The sequence below is a fragment of the Loxodonta africana genome, chromosome 23, assembly GCF_030014295.1.
Source record: "Loxodonta africana isolate mLoxAfr1 chromosome 23, mLoxAfr1.hap2, whole genome shotgun sequence".
Taxonomy (NCBI): Eukaryota; Metazoa; Chordata; class Mammalia; order Proboscidea; family Elephantidae; genus Loxodonta; species Loxodonta africana.
This window is the reverse complement of record NC_087364.1, coordinates 61469046-61490490: the sequence shown is the minus strand read 5'-3', so window position 1 is coordinate 61490490 and position 21445 is coordinate 61469046. Positions and strand designations below refer to the sequence as shown.

At 39.0% G+C, this 21445-nt stretch overlaps 1 protein-coding gene across 4 annotated transcripts in view; it reads left to right on the top strand.

Moving 5' to 3' along the window:
• SLC9A9 (solute carrier family 9 member A9) overlaps positions 1-21445 on the top strand; it is a 663200-nt gene that overhangs the window by 239755 nt on the left and 402000 nt on the right. For all 4 annotated transcript variants that reach the window (XR_010319148.1, XM_064275567.1, XM_064275566.1 and 1 more), the window contains exon 6: positions 1870-1975. Coding sequence is in view for 3 of the 4 variants with exons in the window: in XM_064275567.1 (XP_064131637.1) it covers positions 1870-1975 (106 nt within the window). In the remaining variant the exon portion in view is untranslated. The remainder of the gene's footprint in view (positions 1-1869; positions 1976-21445) is intronic.

Genomic DNA, 21445 nt, shown 5'->3' with positions numbered 1-21445 from the left:
GTTTTATTTCCAAAGCTCATTTTTTTTCTGATGAAAGCCCTCCCATGACTCGCTGCTGTTGTGCAAGACAAGCTTCCAAGTTCTTGATACTACTCATAAAACCTTCTAACTCTGATCTCAACCTCTCTCTCTTGCTTCCCCACTTCCCCCCTCCATAAGTCTCTTTTATACAGCATACTTACTAACCACCCAACTCTTGGAATAAGACCCTTTCTCTCCCACTTACTGTTAAAAACTTCTTGTATAACCTACCCCAACATTTTCAGGAAAAGTCATTTGTTTCTTCTTCTGAACTCGTAGCAGGTCTCACATATATTTATTATAGCACTTATTAGACACCATTGTAATGACTTATTTGGGACCTGAGAAAAGACAACCTTTTTTAGTATGCGTCTAAAGTAAAGCTTTGATATTCAACTGTTTAATAAGCTGTTCCCATGGTTTGGAGATGGGTGCAACTGCTCCACAAACCTGGACTCTGAGCAGGCGTGTTAGGGGTGTATTAGGTCAGGTTGGACCTATTCTGTTCCAGAACAATTAATCAAGTCGCCAAGCAAATTAGCCAAATATTGTTCATAGAAAGGAAAGCAAAGATCAGAAATGAAAATGTCCACTCTACCTTAAAAATTTACCATCAGTATCATTTCAACCACCCTCTTTCCCCTTTGGCAACCAATTAAACAGACCATCTTCCTAACGACTACTGTTCACATTTCGTATAACTGTTGTAGATATTGGAAACCCTGGTGGTGTAGTGGTTAAGTGCTAAGGCTGCTAACAAAGAGGTTGGCAGTTCAAATCTGCCAGGCGCTCCTTGGAAACTCTGTGGGGCAGTTCTACTCTGTCCTATAGGGTCACTGTGAGTCAGAATCGACTTGACAGCAGTGGGTTTTTGGTTTTGACTGTAGATATCAAGACACTGAATGGTTTTGATGAATACAGATAATCAAAGTGTGGTCATTTACCATCCTGATGTACTCACAGAAGCTCAGTGCAAGTCCATGGCAGATAGTAACCAGGCAGCAGGTCAGCAGAAACAAGTCCTGAGGTGCCACTCTTAGGAGCTTTGTATCATCTTCATAGATGAGTGTGACCTCAATCCCAGAGACTGAGAGCCAGCTGTTGACCACCTCTCCTTTCACAGAAGCAGGCACTGCAACAACATTCGTTCATTCATTCATTTAGTCATTCATGCATCAAACACTTGGTGTTTGCCAGGTACCATATGATACAAAGACGGGCCCTCTCCCCAAGAAGCTCACAGTCCATTCTGTGATAAGTTCTATGACTTGAACGAAATGCAGTGAGCATGAAGAAGTGAGTGGAGTCTCTGCTGAGGGAGTGAGGGGGACAATTGAGTTTCCTAAAAACTGAATACGTTTTGTACCAATAATTATGTGATGAGAGTGTGTGTGCTTTTGTATAGGAGGAAAGGCAGGCTAATGGCAGGTGGATGAGAAAGAAATCAAGATCCACATAGAGGGTGCCAAAGTGCAAAGGTATTTGGGAAACTCTATGATAAAAATACTCTTGGAAAATTAGGGCAAGTAGTTCAATGTGGCTTCAAGGAGACAGTCAAGGGTGGGGAGAGGAGAGGGCAGAGGGAGATGTTGGGCAGATAAGCAGGTGCAGATTGTAGAAGACATATGAAGGGGCTCCAACTTTTTCTGTAAGCAGTGGGGAGCCCAGAGAAATCTCTAAGCAGGGGAGTGACATGATCAGATTGTTTTGAGACCAAGGGTCTGATGTCAGTATGGAAGATGGATTTGAGATCAGCATTAGATGAATGCATTTTAGAGGTGACCGCAACTGATGAAAACTCCATGGCTGTTTCCCAGCTAACTCTGCTGTATGTGTGTGTCTTCCTAGTGACGGTGCTGGCCATTTTCCATGAACTGCACGTTGACCCCGACCTGTACACACTCTTGTTTGGGGAGAGTGTGTTGAACGACGCAGTGGCTATAGTTCTCACATAGTAAGTATCAGTACTTCGCGTCCATTTCTTTTACCATGTGAAATATACTTCTACTTGGAGATAATGTCTAATGGCTTTGAGAAGTATCTTTTCTCTCATGTCAGAGATGGAGGCAATTTCTAGCTGTTAAGGAATTGCCATCACAGAAAATCTCTATAACGGGCACAGTTCATTAGGCACCTAATTTCTAATGCTAAAATTTTTTTTTTTTATTAATGGGTTTCGAGGTTTCTTGCCTATTACAAGACTTTTTTTTTTTCCTCAGCATATGTATTTAGTTGATTCACTGTGGGTTCCTAAAATACACATAAATGAGCTTTCTTCATTTCCAATCAATATCGTTTAATTTTTGCCCTCGCACAAGTCATTTTCCAGACAATTGGCTAATAGAAACCTTTGTATTTGTAGTAAGTTTGGAAAATTGGAGCTCGAACTTGAGGCCCAGAATACGCTTTATATCTTAATGTAATGTAATGCTTTATAGGGACAAACATATCTTCAATCATCACATGTCAGGTAAAACTGGTGGAGCTTCAGCTAAGAGCGCCTGTAATTTTCCCATCATCCTGGAAGAATTTTCTTTTTGTGATAAGAGCTGGTGCTCTTTCCTCAGTTCCCCTTTAGACACCTACCATTTATATTTAATAAATGCCACTTTGGTGGCTCTCACTATGTCAGAGGTCCCTTCTCCGTTTTAGATTAAGACCAACATTTTGGGCAACTGTCAAATATCCCAAAGGCAAGCAGCTTATCTAATCATTAAATGTGACAACAGGATTCTATTCAGGGTGTTAATTACTTCAAATGCATTTGGAAACGTATGGTGAAATACAAAGGATTTTTAAAAGTCAGATCTCACAGAGAGGAATAGGAAGCAACAGAGCCACCCTTGTCTTTTTTTCTGCCTGGTGATGTTTCTGGAGCCCTGGTGGTATAGTGGTTAAGACCTTGGCTGCTAGCCAAAAGGTTGGCAGTTTGGATCCACGAGCTGATCTTTGAAAATTCTATGTCATAGTTCTGCTGTGTCCTATAAGTTTGCAAACAGGTCTGTTTTTGTTTTTTTTTTTTTTTTTTGGTTTACTGACATTTCTTAAGACGACCTCCCTAAAGCTGAAACTGAATTCAGCAACTTTCGAGCGAGAGTCTCCAAATAAACTTACATTCCATCTGGCCACTGTAGTAGTGCCCTTCCTACTTTAAAGGAAAATATGTGAGTGCAAACTGAGAGCAAAAGCCATGGCAGATTCACAAATGCTAAAGGGTGCTTTTAAAGAAACTCCAAGAACAATTAATTAGGACATCAGAAATCCCTGTCCAAGAAATACCAGTATTAAAGGAACATTTGGAGTATAAAAAAAAAAAAAAAAAAACTCTGCTGAGTCCCTCATTTTTACTTCCTGAGCTGCCAAGTTGGAAAAGGCCAAGCAAACCAAAACCACTGAAGTGCAAATGAGCTTGAGAAAGAATCAGGAAGCTACAGCTAAAGGAGGGCCTGGCCTTTCTGTCTTCAGCTCCACCATTCACAGTAGTTTTCCCTTAAAAATGCAGACTCTAAGGATGAATGTTGATACTGCTGAGCACAGTCCTGGGGGAGCATTTGAGACAGTCTATTTAGTGACTCCTCGGGTCAATACCTGGTTAATATTGGCAGTGCCAGTGATGTGCCTCTCATACCCCCTGCACTCGTTGTTGCATGTCTTAATAATAAAATGTGTTTCACTCTATGGCAAGATCTTTTTCTTTTTAAGCGTAAGACATTTGCCATTCTAGGTGAAATCCTGTGTTTCTCAGTCTTGGCGATTCAGATATTGTGGTTAAGAAAAAAAAAAAAAAGATCCCCACTGAGTTGACTCTGATTCATGGCTACCCAATGCGTGTCAGAGTAAAACTGTGCTCCACAGGGTTTTCAATGGCTGATTTTCTGGAAGTATGCTGCCAGACTTTTCTTCCTAGGTACCTCTGGGTGGACTCAATCTTCCAATATTTTGGCTAGCAGCAAGAGTTTTAACCATTTGCACTACCAATGGACTGTGCATATGGACCCTGTATTAGTTTCCTTGGGCTGCCATAACAATACCATGAAGTGGAGGCTTTAGACACCAGAAATTAATAGTCTTAACTGTCCTAGGGCCTAGTAGTTTGAATTCAGGGTGTCAGGAGGATCATGCTATCTCTCAAGGCTCTAGGGGAAGATCCTTTCTTGTCACTCAGCTTCCATCATTCATCTCTGTCTCTCTGTATCTTTTCTCCTGTTTCATAAGGACACCACTCAGATAGGACTAGGACCCACTCTACTCCAGTATGACCTCATGTTAACTTAACTGGTAACACCTTCAAAGACCCTATATCCAAACAAGTTCACACTCACAGTGACCAAGGGTTAAAACTTCAGCATAGCATTTTGGAGGACACCATTGAATCCATAACAGATCCCAATGAGTTCCAACCTTTTAAAATAAAAGTATTCCTGAGTTAAAACATTTGAATTGCAAATGTCTGCACTTTGCAATTTGTAGACTCTTTTTTCCCCCTGGACATTAGGATCCCACCCAGCTCCTTCCATGAGCTCTACTGAGTAGCATGTACCTAAGGTGATCTGGGTCAGGACAGTACCATCTGTTCTACCTGTTGCTTAGCATTTCCTCTCCCTTGCTGAATTTTCCGTGTGTTGTGCTCTTCACTTTTTCTCACTAATTCACTCACTAGCTGCTGCTTCTCCTTTTTTTTTTTTTTTTTAATTATTGTACTTTAGATGAAGGTTTACAGAACAAACTAGCTTCCTATTAAGCAATTAGTACACGTATTGTTTTGTTACATTGGTTACCAACCCCACAACATGTCAACACTCCCCTTTCTTGACCTTGGGTTCCCTATTACCAGCTTTCCTATCCCTTCCTGCCTTCTAGTCCTTGCCCCTTTAGTCTTGTTTTGTTTTATGGGCCTGTCTAATTTTGGCTTAAAGGTGAACCTCAGGAGTGACTTCATTACTGAGCTAAAAGGGTCTCCAGGGGTCATACTCTTAGGGTTTCTCCAGTCTCTGTGAGGCCATTAAGTCTGGTCTTTTGTGTGTGTGTGAGTTAGAATTTTATTCCACATTTTCTCCAGCTATCTCCTCTATCGTGATCCCTGTCAGAGCAGTTGGTGGTGGTTGCTGGGCACCATCTAGTTGTGCTGGATTCAGTCTGATGGATGCAGTAGTACTTGTGGTCCATCAGTCATGTGGATTAATCTTACCCTTGTGTCTTTGGTTTTCTTCATTCTCGCTAGCTCCAGATAGTGTGAAACCAGTGGAGTATCTTAGATGGAGCCTCACAAGCTTTTAAGACCCCAGATGCTACTCACTAAAGTAGAATGTAGAACATTATAAACTATGTTTTGCCAGTTGACCTAGGTTTTCCCTGAGACCATGATCCCCACAGCCCTCAGCCCAGTAATTTGGTCCCTCAGGGAGTTTGGATGTGTCTGTGGAGCTGCCATGACCTTGCCTTGTACAAGTTCTGCTAGCTTCCCCAGTATTGTACTGTCTTACCCTTCACCAAAGTTATTACTTACTTATTGTCTGTTTAGTATTTTTCCCTCCCTCGTAACCATCAAAGATTGTTTCTTTTTGTGTGTAAACCTTTTCATCAGTTTTTATAGTAGTGGTCTCATACAATATTTGTCCTTTTGTGATTGACTTATTTCACTCAGTATAATGCCCTCCAGATTCATTCATGCTGTGAGGTGCTTCACAGATTCATCTTTGTTCTTTATCATTGCTTAGTACTCCACTGTGTGTATGTACCACAGTTTGTTTTTCCATTAATCTGTTGATGTGTCTGTGGATGTATGTGTTTCCATCTTTTTGCTATTGTGAACAACGCTGAAGTGAACACGGGTGTGCATATGTCTATTCATGTGACTGCTCTTATTTCTCTAGCATATATTCCTAGGAGTGAAATTGTTGGATCATATGGTATTACTATTTCTAACTTTCTAAGGAAGTGCCATATCATTTTCCGAAATGGTTGTACCATTTTGCGTTTCCACGAGCAGTGCATAAGAGTTCCAGTCGCCCCTCAGCCTCTCCAATATTTGTTAGTTTCTGGGTTTTTGATTTGTGCTAGTAATGCCGGAATGAGATGGTATCTCATTGTGGTTTTGATTTGCATTTCTCTAATAGCTAGTGGTCACGAAAATTTCCTCATGTGTCTGTTAGCTGCTTGAATGTCTTCTTTGGTGAAGTGTCTGTTCATTTCCTTTGCCCATTTTTTAATTGGTACATCAAAATTTTAATTCTATTTAAACCTATGTCTCTGATTTCATTAAAATGACCACAGACAGATCTGTTTCTAGTGAAGTATTCCTCCATAAATGTGGGGCTTTATGATCTAAGGAATATGGAGAATAACCATTTTTAAATATGATTTCTCCCATAAGAAAAATCCATTTAGTTAATACATACAGTCTATAAGTTGATAGATGAAGAAACAGAGGTTGAAGTATATTATTTAAAGTTGTGAAGTTAAGTGGAGGAGTGGAGAGGGAAAGGAAGCAAGTTAACTAAAATTTCTCATATTTCATAGTAAGAAGTCCATAGATACTGTCTGAAGTTAATAAATCAAGAAATGAAAGTATTGTGTATCATTTAGTTTCCTAAGACAACCTTCAGAAGAAATAAAAACATGAATGGTTAGAGGGAGATACCTTTGCTATGTAGGTCAGTGATTTGTGTAAAGGGAACAAGATAATTCAACCTTTCATTTTATATCCTTCTGTACTTTCTGAATATTTTTATGTTTTTGAATTTTATTTATTTATAACATTCTAAGATATCCAAAGCAAAAACTATAAAAGAAAAATTGATTTATTTGATGACAATAGAATCAAGCAAGCCAAGCAAAAATCACGACAAATAAAATTAAATGACAAGTGATAAACCAAGAAAAACATCTTTAACACACAAGTTGATAGGTTAATATTTTTTTTCCATTTTCGATATTTATTCACCAAATTATTTTTTGTGTGTGCTTTAGGTGAAAGTTTACAGAATAAATTAGTTTCTCACTAAGCAATTAATACACATATTGTTTTGTGACATTGGTTGCCAACCCTGTGTTGTGTGAAAGCTCTGCCCTTCTCGAACTTGGGTTCCCCATTTCCATTCATCCAGATTTCCCGTCCCCACCTGCCTCCTGGTCCTTACCCCTGTGTGCCCATTCAGTCTTGTATACATGGTTGAACTACGTGTGTTATTGTTTGTTTTATAGGCCTGTCTAATATTTGGTGGAAAGGGTGAACCTCAGGAGTGACTTCAGTATTGAGTTAAAAGGGTGTCCAGAGGCCATACTTTTGGGGTTTCCCCAGTCTCTGTCAGACCAGTAAGTCTGATCTTTTTTCTTTCTTTCTTTCTTGTGTGTGAATTTGAATTCTGTTTTACATTTTTCTCCAGCTCTGTTCGGGATCTTCTTTTGTGATGCCTGTCAGAGCAGTCAGTGGTGGTAGCCAGGTACCATCTAGGTATGCTAGACTCAGTCTGGTGGAGGCTGTGGTAGTTGTGGTCCATTAGTACTTTGGACTAAGCCTTCCCTTGTGTCTTTGGTTTTATTCATTCTCCCTTGCTCCAGATGGGGTGGGACCAGTGGAGTATCTTAAGTGGCAGCTCACAAGCTTTTAAGAGCCCACATGCTACCCACCAAAGTAGGATATAGAACATTTACTTTATAAACTATGTTATGCCAATTGAGCTAAATAGTCCCTGAGACTATGGTCCCCAGCCCTCAGTCTAGTAGCTTGGTCCCTCAGGGAGTTTGAATGTGTCCATGAGTCTTCTTTGACTTAGCGTTGGTCAAGCTGTGCTGCTGACTTCCCCAGTATTTTGTACTGTCTCACCCTTCTCCAAAGTTGCCACTTATCTCTTATCTCTTGCCTAGTTAATTGTTTTTTCCTTCCCTAAACCTCCCCTTCCTTGTAATCATCAAGGTTTTTTTTATGTGTGTAAACATTTTCATGAGTTTTAATAGTAGCAGTCTCATACAGTATTTGTCCTTTTGTGATTGATGTATTTCACTCAGTGTAATGCCTCCCAGATTCATCCATATTGTGACATGTTTCACAAATTCATCATTGTTGTTTATCTTTGCATAGTATTCCATTGTGTGTATGTACCATAGTTTGTTTATCCATTCATCTGTTGATGGGCACTTAGATTGTTTCCAGCTTTTTGCTATGTAAATAATGCTGCAGTGAACATGGGTGTGCATATAGGTTAATAATCTTTATAATAAACAAACAAAAATATCCAAACCCAGTGTCGTCGAGTCAATTCCGACTCATAGCGACCCTATAGCACACAGTAGAACTGCCCATAGGGTTTCTGAGGACTGGCTGGTGGATTCAAACTGCCGACCTTTTGGTTAGCAGCCAAAAATTGTTAATATCCTGGATATATCAGATTTAATAATTATGTTACATTGGTAAATTACTTAACCTCTCTGACCCTCACATACTTCATTTTTAAAATAGGATATGTCTTAGTTATCTAGTGCTGCTATAACAGAAACACCGCAAGTGGCTGGGTTCAACAAATGGAAGTTTATTCTCTCACACTCTAGTAGGCTAGAAGTCCAATTCAGGGTATCGCCTCCAGCGGAAGCCTCTCTCTCTCTGTTGCCTCTGGAGGAAGGCCTTTCTCGTCAATATTCCCCTGGACTAGGAGCTGCTCCGTGCAGGAACCCCCAGTCCAAAGGACACACTTTGCTCTTGGTGCTCCTTTCTTGGTGGTATGAGGTCCCCCATGTTTCTCTGCTCACTTCTTTCTTTTATATCTTAAAAGAGATTGGCTTAAGACACAATCTAATCTTGTAGATCTCATCAACATAACTGCCTATAATCCATCTCATTAACATCATAGTGATAGGATTTATAACGCATAGGAAAATCACACCAGATGACAAAACAGTGGGCAGTCACACAATACTGGGAATCGTGGCATAGCCAAATTGATGCACATATTTTTGGGGGACACAATTCATTCCATGACAGAATGGTAATAGCACTTGCCTCACTGGGTAAGATCAAATATCAGGTACCTAGACTTTTTTTCCAGACATGGCCTGGCTTATAAAATTCAAGAAATGTTAAATGTTAGCTCCTGATACTACTATTATTATCAAAGAGCAATAAGACAAAGATAAGCATACCAATAGAAAAATGAGCAAAGGATATAAAGAGTCAAATTAAACCAGTAATGGAGTGTCTTTTTTTTTTTTTTTGCCTTTCAAATCTGCAGAACTCAAAAAAAAAAAAAAAAAGATCATGCTTGTGGTAAGTCAGCGTTTGAGAAATGGGAACCCTCCTACATTGGTGGGGAAAGAGAGAAGTGATAAGGCTTTTACAAAGATTATTTGGTATTTTACTAAGAGTCATTAAAAACCAAAACCAAACCTATTGCCCTCAAGTTGATTCTGACTCATAGCGACCCTATATTAGAATTTGTGAATTCATTGATCCGGTAATTTCGTTTCTAGAATTTTATCCTAAGAAATAATTACAAGCATGTGCAAAAATTTCTCCATAGAGATAAGTGCTTTGAATCAAGCAAGAGTTGGTACTGAAGGGTTAATAGTTGGTTGAATAAATTGTCATACGCTTATATCATGGAATCTTATGCAGTCATTTAAAAGAACAACATAGAAAAAGTTTCTTGGTGTGAAAAGAAGTTCACAATATACTGTTAAGAAAAATTTTAAATGGTGTGTACAATAAAATCCCATTTTGGTTCGAAAAATTACAGCCACATTTTTATGTATACATAATAAAAACTTTAAGTCATTTTTAAAATTTTCTTAATTATCTAGTGCTGCTATAACAGCACTAGATGTGTTTATTTATTGGAAATAGATTAAACTACTTATGATCATCCCTGGCCCAAAGACTCTCCCCATAACGTATTTGATAATTTTTTTAACCTTCATTTAAATGCAGATTCTACAGAAGTAGAAGTCTGATTTTTTTTTTTTTTTTTTGATGCCAGCGAAAGATCAGAGAGAGAATATTGGGTGTTTTCAGTCATTTATCTGCAAAACAGAAATACTGCCAGTATTGTACTGAAACATCTACTTGTGAAATAATCCCACAGTGTGCAAATGCCTGCACATTTTGTTAGAGATAAAATAAGAACCTCATTAAACAGCTGGCTCTTGGATGACAATAAATACACACCAAGTTTATTTATCCCCTGTCAAACAAATACTACGAGGAAATTCAATGTGGATCATTAAAAGAAAAGGAGAAATGGAGTGCCAGTTTTCTCTTTTTAAATAAGACTATTATGCTGCTCAGAGTTCTTTCTAGAAACTATCATTTAAAATGTGATACCAGTGAATGCCTGGCACTCAGACTGAGTAACATTTTGAAATACCTCATTTCTTCTAGCCCATGTGTCTTGAGGAGAATGTAACATGAGAGTCGATGGGATGGCTGTGAGACTCAAAGAACCATGGGACTAAGAGAAACCTTGAGGTATTGTCCAGCCATGCAACAAAAATGTACTGAGCACCTTGACGTGTCAGACATTATGCTGAGCTCTGGTGAAGCTGATTGGATGGACACGGTCAGACATCCCAGCTCTTAATGACTCCTCATCAAAACAGGCAAACAGTAGCTACATCTGAATTTAATACGGGCAACAAAACCTTGCTCTGAAAGTCATCCCAGAAAATAGCCATGTAGGAATGGGCTGTAAAATCATGTCATGAAGGAAATTCCTTTCTTTTTCTTGGCACTGTCATCTCTAAGTAGATCACAGGCTTCTTAGAGGCAGGCTATACTTCCCTCTGTCTCCGCAACACGCAGCTAATTTCCTGGTAGCTTCTCAAATAATCGCTGAATGAGTGGGTTAATACAGCCTTTCAGATGTGCCTGGAGACACTGTGCCAATCCTCTTTTTAAGTAAGCCCTATTCTAGAGAATGCAGAGCCTTGGTGGTGCAGTGGTTAAGAGCTCGCCTGCTAACCAAAAGGTCGGCAGTTTGAATCCGCCAGCTGCTCCTTGGAAATCCTATGGGATAGTTCTACTCTGTCCTGTAGGGTTGCCATGAGTCGGAAACGACTCGACAGCAACGAGTTTTTGGTTTTTTTTTTTATATTTAATATTCATTGTAATGCTTCTTCCAATATTTGAGAAGCCTTATTAGTTATCTTCGTTAGCACTTCTCCCATTCGACCCCACAGTTGTAAACATAGAAGGTGATAAAGAGATGTCCCCTTTTGATGAGAATAAACTGAAACTGTTTCACACTCAGAAAATACATTTCTCATCAATCTGCTTAACTTAAAAACAACTGTCGTATGTCTTGACACATCTTTCGGAAGGTAATTCACTTTGATGGTTACCTTGGAAACTGATAATCAACGTGAAACTCATTTATCGTGATGCCTGTCTAGATACTGCTGTGATACATAGTTTTAAAAAGTGCTTGCTTGCCCTTTTTGCTTAAGAACTCCTTGTCCCGGCAGTCAATTCCACACAGCTTCATTCTTCAGGCGCCAGGTGGCATCACATGGCAGGAATGGGAAGCCACCTGGGATCTTTAAAAGGGGACTGGGAGGCAGCGCTCCCCTGACCTCCGGCTTTAACCAGAACACTCAGTGTTTGCTGCCCACACTCCTGGCTGCTGCTGCTGCCTTATTTTTTTATTTTATTTTTTTCTCATTCCTGATCCCTGATTCCTGTTTCCTGGCTATGACTCTGGCATCTCTCCTAGCCCAGATCTTAATGCCCCTGTTCAGATTACTGGGAACTGACCTTGGCTTTATCCTGTGACTCTGCCCCTTGTCTCTCAGATTAGATCTGACATTTGCTTGCTGCTTCTGTGGAGCTCAGCCCCGTGACTTAGAACTGGCTTTGCTCTCTGTCAAGCCATGCATAACAAATCAGCCTACCAGAAAATAAATAAATGAGGGAAGTTCATGTTGACAGTTTCTTATCTCAGTTCCATTGTATTTTTGTTTAATTTATTAGTGTATAAGTCAGATGCAAGTGACAGAAAATGGATTCAAATTAGCTTAAGCAAAGGCAATTCATTGGCCCGTTTAACAGTGTTTGAGCTGATTCTAAAGGAGCCCTGGTAGCACAGTGGTTAAACCACTTGGCTGCTAACCGAGAGGTCGGCGATTCGAACCCCACAGTGGCTCTGCAGGAGAAAGATGTAGCAGTCTGCTTACTTAAAGATTACAGCCTTGGAAACCCTGTGGGCCAGTTCCACTCTGTCCTACAGGGTTGCTATGAGTCAAAGTTGACTCGATGGCAATGAGTTTGGTTTAAGTTGAGCTGACTCTAGCCATGCCAGTTCAAACATGGTTGTCTATTCTTTCTTTTTCTCTTGTGCATGACCCTGCTTCTCTCTGAGGGTTTGCCTCGTGATTTCCTCATGCAGATAGATAGCTTACTCTGCAAAGCAGGAGAAAGTAGTTAATGGCAGCTCCAGGCTTATGTTGTTCTTGTTCAAAATAACACTTCATGCTCCCAATATTTTCCCTTAAGCAAGAAGAGCAAGAGCGCTTTTTCTTTTCTTTTTTTTTTAATTATGTATCATACCAGTATCTAGACAAGCATCAAAATAAATCAGTTTATTTGCATATCGGTCACAAAGAAGGACTCTGGCTCTGCTTGTGTTATAATTCCTACAAAAATCACATAGTACATCAAGGGAACTGAGCATGGTAATTGGCCATATCTGGATTATATCCCCATCCCTGTGTCCAGAAAAGGTAGTTGGAGGACAAACACATAAAAAGTGTATCTAATGAAAACAGAATGTTTAGAAACACAGTGGTTGAAATGAAGTAGATAGGCCTATGCTACTATAAACACAAAGAAATGCTTCAGTAAATAAGGCAAAAATTATTTTCTAAGTATAAGAAGGGAAAAGGAAATTCCCTACCAAACCAAAAACCCTTTACCATCAATTCCAACTCTCAGCAACCCTGTAGGACAGACTAGAACTACCCCATAGTTTCTGAGGCTGTAATCTTTACAAAAACAGACTGCCATATCTTTCTGCCATAGAGTAGTTGGTGGGTTCGAATGATCAGCCTTTTGGTTAACAGCTGAGCTCTTAACCACTGCACCACCACAGCTCCTTACCACTGTCAGTGGCCATGATGATTTTGTATACAATGTAGGCCCAGAGGTTTTGAAGCTGGAGTCCTATTTCTGTGAGTAAATCCATAGGCTCACTCATGGTTACAGAAGGTAAGCAGAGTTCTTTGAATAAAGCCTAAAGTCTTAAAGTGCCTGCTCAGTTATACAGACTCTGTCCATTAGTCTTGAGAAATAGTGAGGAAACTTGCCATCTATCTGGAAATTGAGAAATGAGAGTTCTTGGCCTGTGCCATAGGTGGCTATGATATAGAAAACACAAACCAATAAATTACCGTTAAAAATTTCAGGAATATTGAAACATCCATCCCAGCTTTATTTTCCCCCTCCTTATTCCCAAGTAAACCAAAACTGCTCTGAGGTGATACTTTCACAGCTCAGGCATGTGGAAATCCCACAGGGAAAAGAACAACCTTTGCTGAAAATGAGCCTACAATAAAAATTTACAGGCCATGAAGGAAATAACTTCACCATGAAGAAGAGCCAGAAGATAAGAAATATTAAGTCAGAAAAACTAGCACCCTTGGAAACTAAGCCAAAATTACAAAAATCCTAGAAATATTACAAAATGGGCATATTCAAAATGACTAAGGAGATGAATGGAGGATCAGAAAAACATTAAGAAAGAGTAGTTAGTATAGTATAAAAAAATAATTTTTCAAAATGAAAATAAAGACATTGACATTAAAAAGTAAATGGATAAAATGGCTGCCAGATTAAATCCAGCTGATGAAGCAGAAGACAGAGTTGAGAAGTGACCCAGAATGTATTACAAATGAAAAAAATATGAAATGACTGGTTAAGAGAGAGGAAGGTAATATGAAGAAATCCAGAATACATCAATAAAAATTTCAAAGGGAGAAAATAAAAAAATATATAAATTTGTGGCAGCATTTGAAGAGATAATGGGTGATAATTTTTCAGAACTGAATAGAGAAATTAAAACATCATATGTCCAGAAATGCAAGATCTTCAAGGACAAGGTGGAAATCTTAAAAGCAACCCGAGAGAAAAGATGGATTACCTACAATAGAAAACAATTTGTATAATGGCAATTTTCTCAATGAGAATTATAGCTGCCAGAGGATAGTAGAATCATACGTTCAATGTATTGAGGGAAAATAACTGACAACCTAGGTTCTAAATTCAACTAAACTATTATTCATGATTAAGAACAAAATAAAGACATTTTACATCAGTAGAGAATTTACCACTCATAGATTCTCAGTGATAGAACTTCCAAAAGATGTAGTTTAAGTAGAAGTAGAAATTGAACTCAGAAAGAAGGACTGGGTTGCAAGAATTAGTGAGCAAAGAAATTGACAGAAACATTCATGAATCTGATAAGCAATGACTGTGAGAATAATAATAGTGATGACTACTGAGGAGAGATTTAAAAAAAAGGTAGAACCAATTACTCCATAATCCACTGCAATATTCAAAGATGGCGGACCTTTAATGGTACTTGAAAGAGAACAGATGTGGTATGGAGAATGTGGAGATACAACAAAGACCTTGTTACAGCAATCCGGTTTTTACTTAAGCAGCCATGTTCATCTGTCTCTCCAAATGGTGCAAAAGATTTTGACAACAGATAGTCTTTTTCAGTCTAGTTTAGAAATGCAGAAATCAGTTTATACCTGCTACGAAACTGTAGGTAGTCTTTAGCATTCTCACACTGTACAGAGAGTTCTTACATGTTAGGAAGCTGGTGACGTGTTTTCCTTGGGGCCCTTCTATTTCTCTATCTGGGATTTTAGGCTCTCTCCTTTGTAGCTGTCGTGTCTCCAGCCATGGCACCTCATTATGTTCTCCCTGGAGGCTGTCCTTCACCTTACCCTGTGTAGTCTTAGTTTCTGTTACTCTCTATTCTAATGCTCTTTTATTGTCAGATTTATGATCCATGCAAGGAATCCACCTGTTCAGTTCTCTCCTGTTTGGGAACAGATTACCCCATGGGTGGTAAGCAGGGGACATTTTCTGCCACAACAATTGTTGAAATGCTATGTGAGGGGGATGCTTGAAAAGCTGTGCTTTATGTGCGTAAATGACGTTGAGCTCATTTACAGGTAACAAACAAGTTTTGAGACAAAATTGGAAGAGGTTGTTCTATCTTCAGCTAGATATCACAGGTAAGTTATAGTAGCTCTTTATTCAGTTTAGTCCCACATTGAAAAATGGGCTCTAGTTTGGAGGGCCCAGTGATGGTTGCTAGCCTGGGCCCAGGATGAGGAGCCATGAAGTAAGAGAGTGGCTTGCACTAAGCAAAGTGCACATAAGGCAGGGGTGGACGCCAGGGTGCTAATATAATAAACATGAAGAAATTACTGACCCAGGGACCAAAATATCCTCGCTGGCATGATCAGCTCATTTTCTTCCTATGGTCAAGTTACTTAGGAAGCTGAATCACGATCAGCATCCACTGTATTAATTCACCACAGGAAATTACTGTCACCGGGATTACAGGTGATAATAGCAGTCTTTCCTGTAGGCAGGCTTACATATAAAGACAGTAATAACCAGAGGGTTGTGTGGTGAGTGTGGAGACAGACAAGTGTAGATGAATGAATCAGGTGTTTGTCTTCATCCTTCACACCAAACTTATTATTTTTCCAATGAGATTTGACTTTTTGAAGTGCTTGGTAATGACCCCATGAATCCACTATCCACATTTGGGATAATTGAAAACTACTCATACTTTGATATTGTTGTTATTAGGTGCCGTAGAGTCAGTTCTGACTCACAGAATGAAACACTGCCTGGTCCTGCGCCATCCTCACAATTATTGCTATGCCTGACCCCATTGTTGCAGCTACTGTGTCAATCCATCTCATGTAGGGTCTTCCTCTTTTTCGCTGACCCTCTACTTTACCAAGCATGATGTCCTTTTCCAGGGACTGTTCCCTCCTGACAACATGTCCAAAGTATATGAGACCGTAGTCTTGCCATCCTTGCTTTTAAGGAGCATTCTGGTTGTCCTTCTTCCAAGACAGATTTATTTGTTCTTTTGGCAGTCCATAGTATATTCAGCATTCTTTGCCAACAACGTAATTCAAAGCCATCAATTCTTTTTCGGCCTTCCTTATTCATGGTCCAGCTTTCGCAGACATATGATGTGATTGAAAACACTGTGGCTTGGGTCAGGCCCACCTTAACCTTCAAGGAGACGTTTTTGCTTTTCAACACTTTAAAGAGGTCTTTTGCAGCAGATTTGCCCAATGTAGTACATTCATTTGATTTCTTGACTGCTGCTTCCATGAATGTTGATTGTGGATCCAAGTAAAACGAAATCTTTGACAACTCCGGTCTTTTCTCTGTTTATCATGACGTTGCTTATTGGTCCAGTTGTGAGGATTTTTGTTTTCTTTATGTTGAGGTGTAGTCCATACTGAAGGCTGTGGTCTTTGGTCTTCATCAGTAAGTGCTTCAAGTCCTCTTCACTTTCAGCAATCAAGGTTATGTCACCTGCATAATGCAGGTTATTAATGAGTCTTCCTCCAATCCTGATGCCCTGTTCAAATTTTGATAGGATGACTAAATCTGGCTCTCTCCTTACTGCACATACCTGGGCTAGTCACTTGTAGTGTTTGCTTCTGCAGTTTTTCTCAATTCTTCCATGACTGACCAACCCTTCTTCTGATGAATACATTGCACTTTTGCCATTGTAGATGAGTGCCATCTGTCCCTATCTAATGTCCTTTACTATCTGATGTATGTGTGTCAGAGGGAGAATGTTTGATAGTGATCCTCTCCTTCTCCTCTCTGTTGTGACTAGTGGCATACTTTTACAAGATGGTGGCCTAGTGACAGGGGGTTCTTCATACCTAGATCTCAATGCATCTCTGTCTATGAGAAGAACCAATCATGGCTTCGGCTTAATGTCAGGTGAGATATCCAAATGCTGCCAAACTGGCTTTTATTAACAGCACTTTGATCTAAAATAAAATAGTACATGTGAAACTTTTTTTCTAGGGGAGGTGGGGAGGTGATGGCAGGGGACTCACAAATATCTTTTAGAGTCTAGAGAAAGCTATAGCTCTCTCTTCAGGAAAAAAAAAAAGTGCATCTAAACAGAAAAACAAAATTCTAAAAATCGTTTCAAAAACTTTGGGTTAAGAATTTTTAGTCCAAAGGCATATTTTCTTCTTATATGTGTAAGGCTGACTTCTCATTCCGAACAACCAAGAAAATGCCTTTTATTTCAGGTGATCTATTCTGAGTTGTTTTTTTTTTTTTCCAAGAAAAAATTTCCAGAGAACAAGGGGCCAAATCAATATGCAATCATAAATTTGATCTAAATTAAATCTCTCTTGGCCTAGAGAATATAATCTGTTCATATTACTTGGGACTCCATAATGAATTTACATGGCAGGCTTATTGCAGGTTTAATGGGGGCTCTGCCTTACCGGGGATGTCGTGCTCAGGGAATCTGATTAAAACTTTGGGAAGGAGCAGCTGTTTGGCTATAACGGGTGAACTCAGGGCCCATTTTTCAGAGGCTGACTGCAAGGCCTGACACCCTCGCCAGCCATTCAAAGATAAATGGACTGTCTATGAATGCCCAGCTCCTGTGTTAATAGCTTTAAAATATCGGTTGTTTATGGGAAAGAAGTTGCTAGCTCTTATCAATTTTCCTGTCCCAAGGGTCCTCAAATACATCATTTTCTTCTTTGCCAGAATGGCAGGCAGTGTCGAAGGGAAGAGGAAACTAAAGTTTGTTCTTCGTGGGTTAACAGCAAGAGTTTCTTATTATAGGAAAATAGTGGAGCCAGTGCCCAGTGAATTCTTTCATGAACTGAGACACGTAAAATCCAGACTACCCTTTGCTGATGTTATTCTGCAATATCGAATCACATTGTAGCTTCATCCAATTTTTCTTGAAAATGAACATATGAAAGTCAAATTCTAAAGCCTGTGCCAAATGTTGCTTTTTTTTTCCTTCCCCCAGAATGGCAGTTAATTGGTCAAATTTGATCTAATACCATTAATAAGAGCATGCTAATAACTGAGGCCATTAAATTAAATCCTAACTCTAATACGGTCAGAGGTTTGTCCTTTCTCATTTTTATCCCTATCCTTATCTCCCTATCTCGCTTTTACAAAAATCAGAATATCTTCTAAGCAGAATTAATTCTTAGTTAGGTGACTGTGGACCATCTAGATTTTCAGACATTGTCCATTGTTATAATAGCTGGCCACTCTCAGTCTTTTTATTAGTGTATTCACAAGAAAAAGTTGGGAAAGGTAGAAAAACATATATGTATGCATTCAATTTCCTTTTAATTACTAATTCTGGTAAAAGTCTTGGTGGAAAATATTCAATCTCAGAACATACCTCAAGTGTGGATAGTGTATATTTCACTCCTCTGTGGAGAAATAAAGGCTGGGCTGGGAGTCTAAATTCTAGCTCTGTCATTTACTAACTTTATAACGTTAAGCAAGTCACTCAACCTATTCAAGTTTCAGTTTTCTCATTTCATCTATATGGCAGCTTCAGTATACATATCCAACCTTAATTAAAAAAAAAAAAAACTGTTGGGATTTTAGAAGTGAGATTATACTGAAGCTATAGATTATAAAAGCAAATAAGATCAACTTTATGGAAAACAAAACTACAGAAAAACCAAAGCCCCAAACATGTATAATTACCTACTAACATGGATATAAAAGCCTATTATATTCATAAAACTGGGATGAGCTGAAATTAAAAAAATAAACTCATAGAAATTTAAAATATAAAAATCAAAATAAAATACTGAATAGATGAGTTGATATGATTGTCTATTTAGAAAATTTAAGAGACTCAAATGGCAAAGTATTAGAGAACTCAAAAATCTGGCCGGACAGAAGATTGACATAAAAATAGCTTTCCTATATTTCAGGAACTAATGATAAAATGTAGTGGGGAAATTGTCTTGTTCAAAATAGCATTACAAACTATAAAACAGAATAGTCTTCAATAACACATGTACAAGATATCTGAGAAGAAAAATCTTAAACTTTAGTTTTACTTTAGTAAAGGGCAAAAAAAGACAACCTCAACGAATGAGATATACAAAGAAACAGGATGGGAAGATTCAATACTGTAATAAAGTCAACTGTCTTCCAAGTAATCTTTACCTCCAGTGTCTTCTCACTTCTAAGATTCCAACATATTTTGTAAAGGTGATTCTAAAGTTTATATGGAGCTTCTCCTTAAGACATCAGGATAAAATGTTTTACTCTACTAGATTCCCTCGAAACAAACTAAAAATGTTTAAAAATAGAAAAATACCACAGCCCATGAAAGCAGGAAATAGTCATAACTCCAAGCCATAAACTATGAAATATTTAAATATGAAGTATCCCCACCAAATATTGTGAAATCCTGAACAAGTGATGGAAGACGCTAAGAGTAGACTCTTCCTCTCAGACCTGATGGCGCATCACTTTACTGAAAGGTACAGTCAATATTCCCTTGTGTAGAGCGCAGATAAGATCAGGTGGATGGGCCCTGGGAGAAATGGGGGAAAATAGCCTGACCTTTCAAAATGGCAGATGAAGAGAAATCATGCTGATGCACATTCTAATTTCCTAGCCAGGTATAGTGCTAGCTATTTGGGTGGGAGAAGGAGTGGTGGAAATTTCCAAATCAAAACATCTGTATCTAATGGGACGTTGTGTTCTCTGCTGCATTAATTTAAATATCATGAACTGCAAAAAGATGCATTACCAGCAGAAAAGAAGAGCAGATTTGATAACGGATGCTTGAGACAAGGAACCAGTGGCAGTTTTAAAACATGGTTCCAAATTCTTTACCAGTCCTCCCATCGAGAAGTGGGGACTGTGTTTCCTCCCCTTGAATCTGGACCCTGTGACTACTTGACTTGTAGAATACAGAGGAATGGATGCTATTTCCTATTCCGGTTTCCAAAACCAGCCTTGAGAAGCTAGCAACTTGTACTTCCTGAGTTGGGACACTAGCTCTTGAAACCCAGCCACCACGGTGTGAGGAAGCCCAGCCACCCTGTGGAGAAGCCCACCTGGAGAGAAACTGACAGCCAGCAAGACTTGCCAGCTTTGTGTGTGATCCATCCTTGAAGCGGATTCACCGGCCCCATTTTAGCTGCTCCAGTTGGCGCCATGTGGAGCATAAATGAGCTAAACCCACTGAGCCCCGCCCAAAGTGCAGATTTGTGAACAAAATAAATGATTGTTGTGTTAAACCCCTGGGTTTTGGGGTAGTTTATTATGCAGCAATATATAACCAGAATAAAACCCACATTAAAACTGCAGCCTGCCTCAGATTGTTGTTAGGTGCCATCCGGTAGATTTTCAACTCATAGCGACCTCATGTGACAGAGCAGAACTGCTCCGTAGGGTTTTCTAGGCTTTAATCTAGCAGATCGGGAGGCCTTTTGCCTGCGGAGCTGCTGGGTGAATTCAAACTGCCAAGCTTTTGGTTAGCAGGTTTAGCCATTGTGCATCAGGGCTCCTTTTACTGTACCCTCTTTCTCTATGCTATTCTTCAATAAACAGTCAGTTTCATTTAAAAATGAGTAATAAACAAAAAGGAGGGATTGGTACATGTTTATCAAAACTCTAAAGTAATTTTTTTGTTTGTTTTTGGCAGAGTAAAGAAATTTAAGCCAAAGAATAGCCCTCAATGCTTAAACAAATCTACCGAAGTATTACAGTAAGAGTTTTAGACTTAGAGTTCTCCATTATCTCAAAGGACCTACAAACAATGTGGATTGTTCTTGCTCTAAAAATTAAGCAAACAAAAATGCTCAGAGAAGAGATTTAAGATTTTATAGAAAAGACGTAGAAATAATTAAGGGAGATTTTTTAAGGTGCTGGCAGATTTCAAGAGAAAAGCTGGTGAGAGGAATAAAACCATTAAAGAGATAAAAGACACTCTAGAAGAAAGAAAAATAGAATGACCTTTGCTAAAAAAGTTGTGGACATAGAAGACTAACTTGAAGAAATAACACAAAACGAGGTAGAAAAGATCAAGGATATAGTATGGAGAATATGACAGAAATGGATGATGGACAGTTGCAAGCTTTGAAGAAGAAAACATGGGAAATATTAAAAAATATGGTAAACATTCTTCTGAAATGATATAAATTGATTGAAAGACTTAAAAAGCCCACTAGGTTCCAGGAAAATTTCATTTGAAATCATCAGAAACATGAGATAATCTGATAAAGGTGCTGAATTTTAAGTTTGCATAGAGAATAAGGGAGCCTCTAGGTAAAAAAAGTTAAGTCACTCACAAGAGCAGAATAATCGGGTTGGCCTTGGACCTGACCACAGTGACATTCAATTTCAGGAGATAGAAAAGGA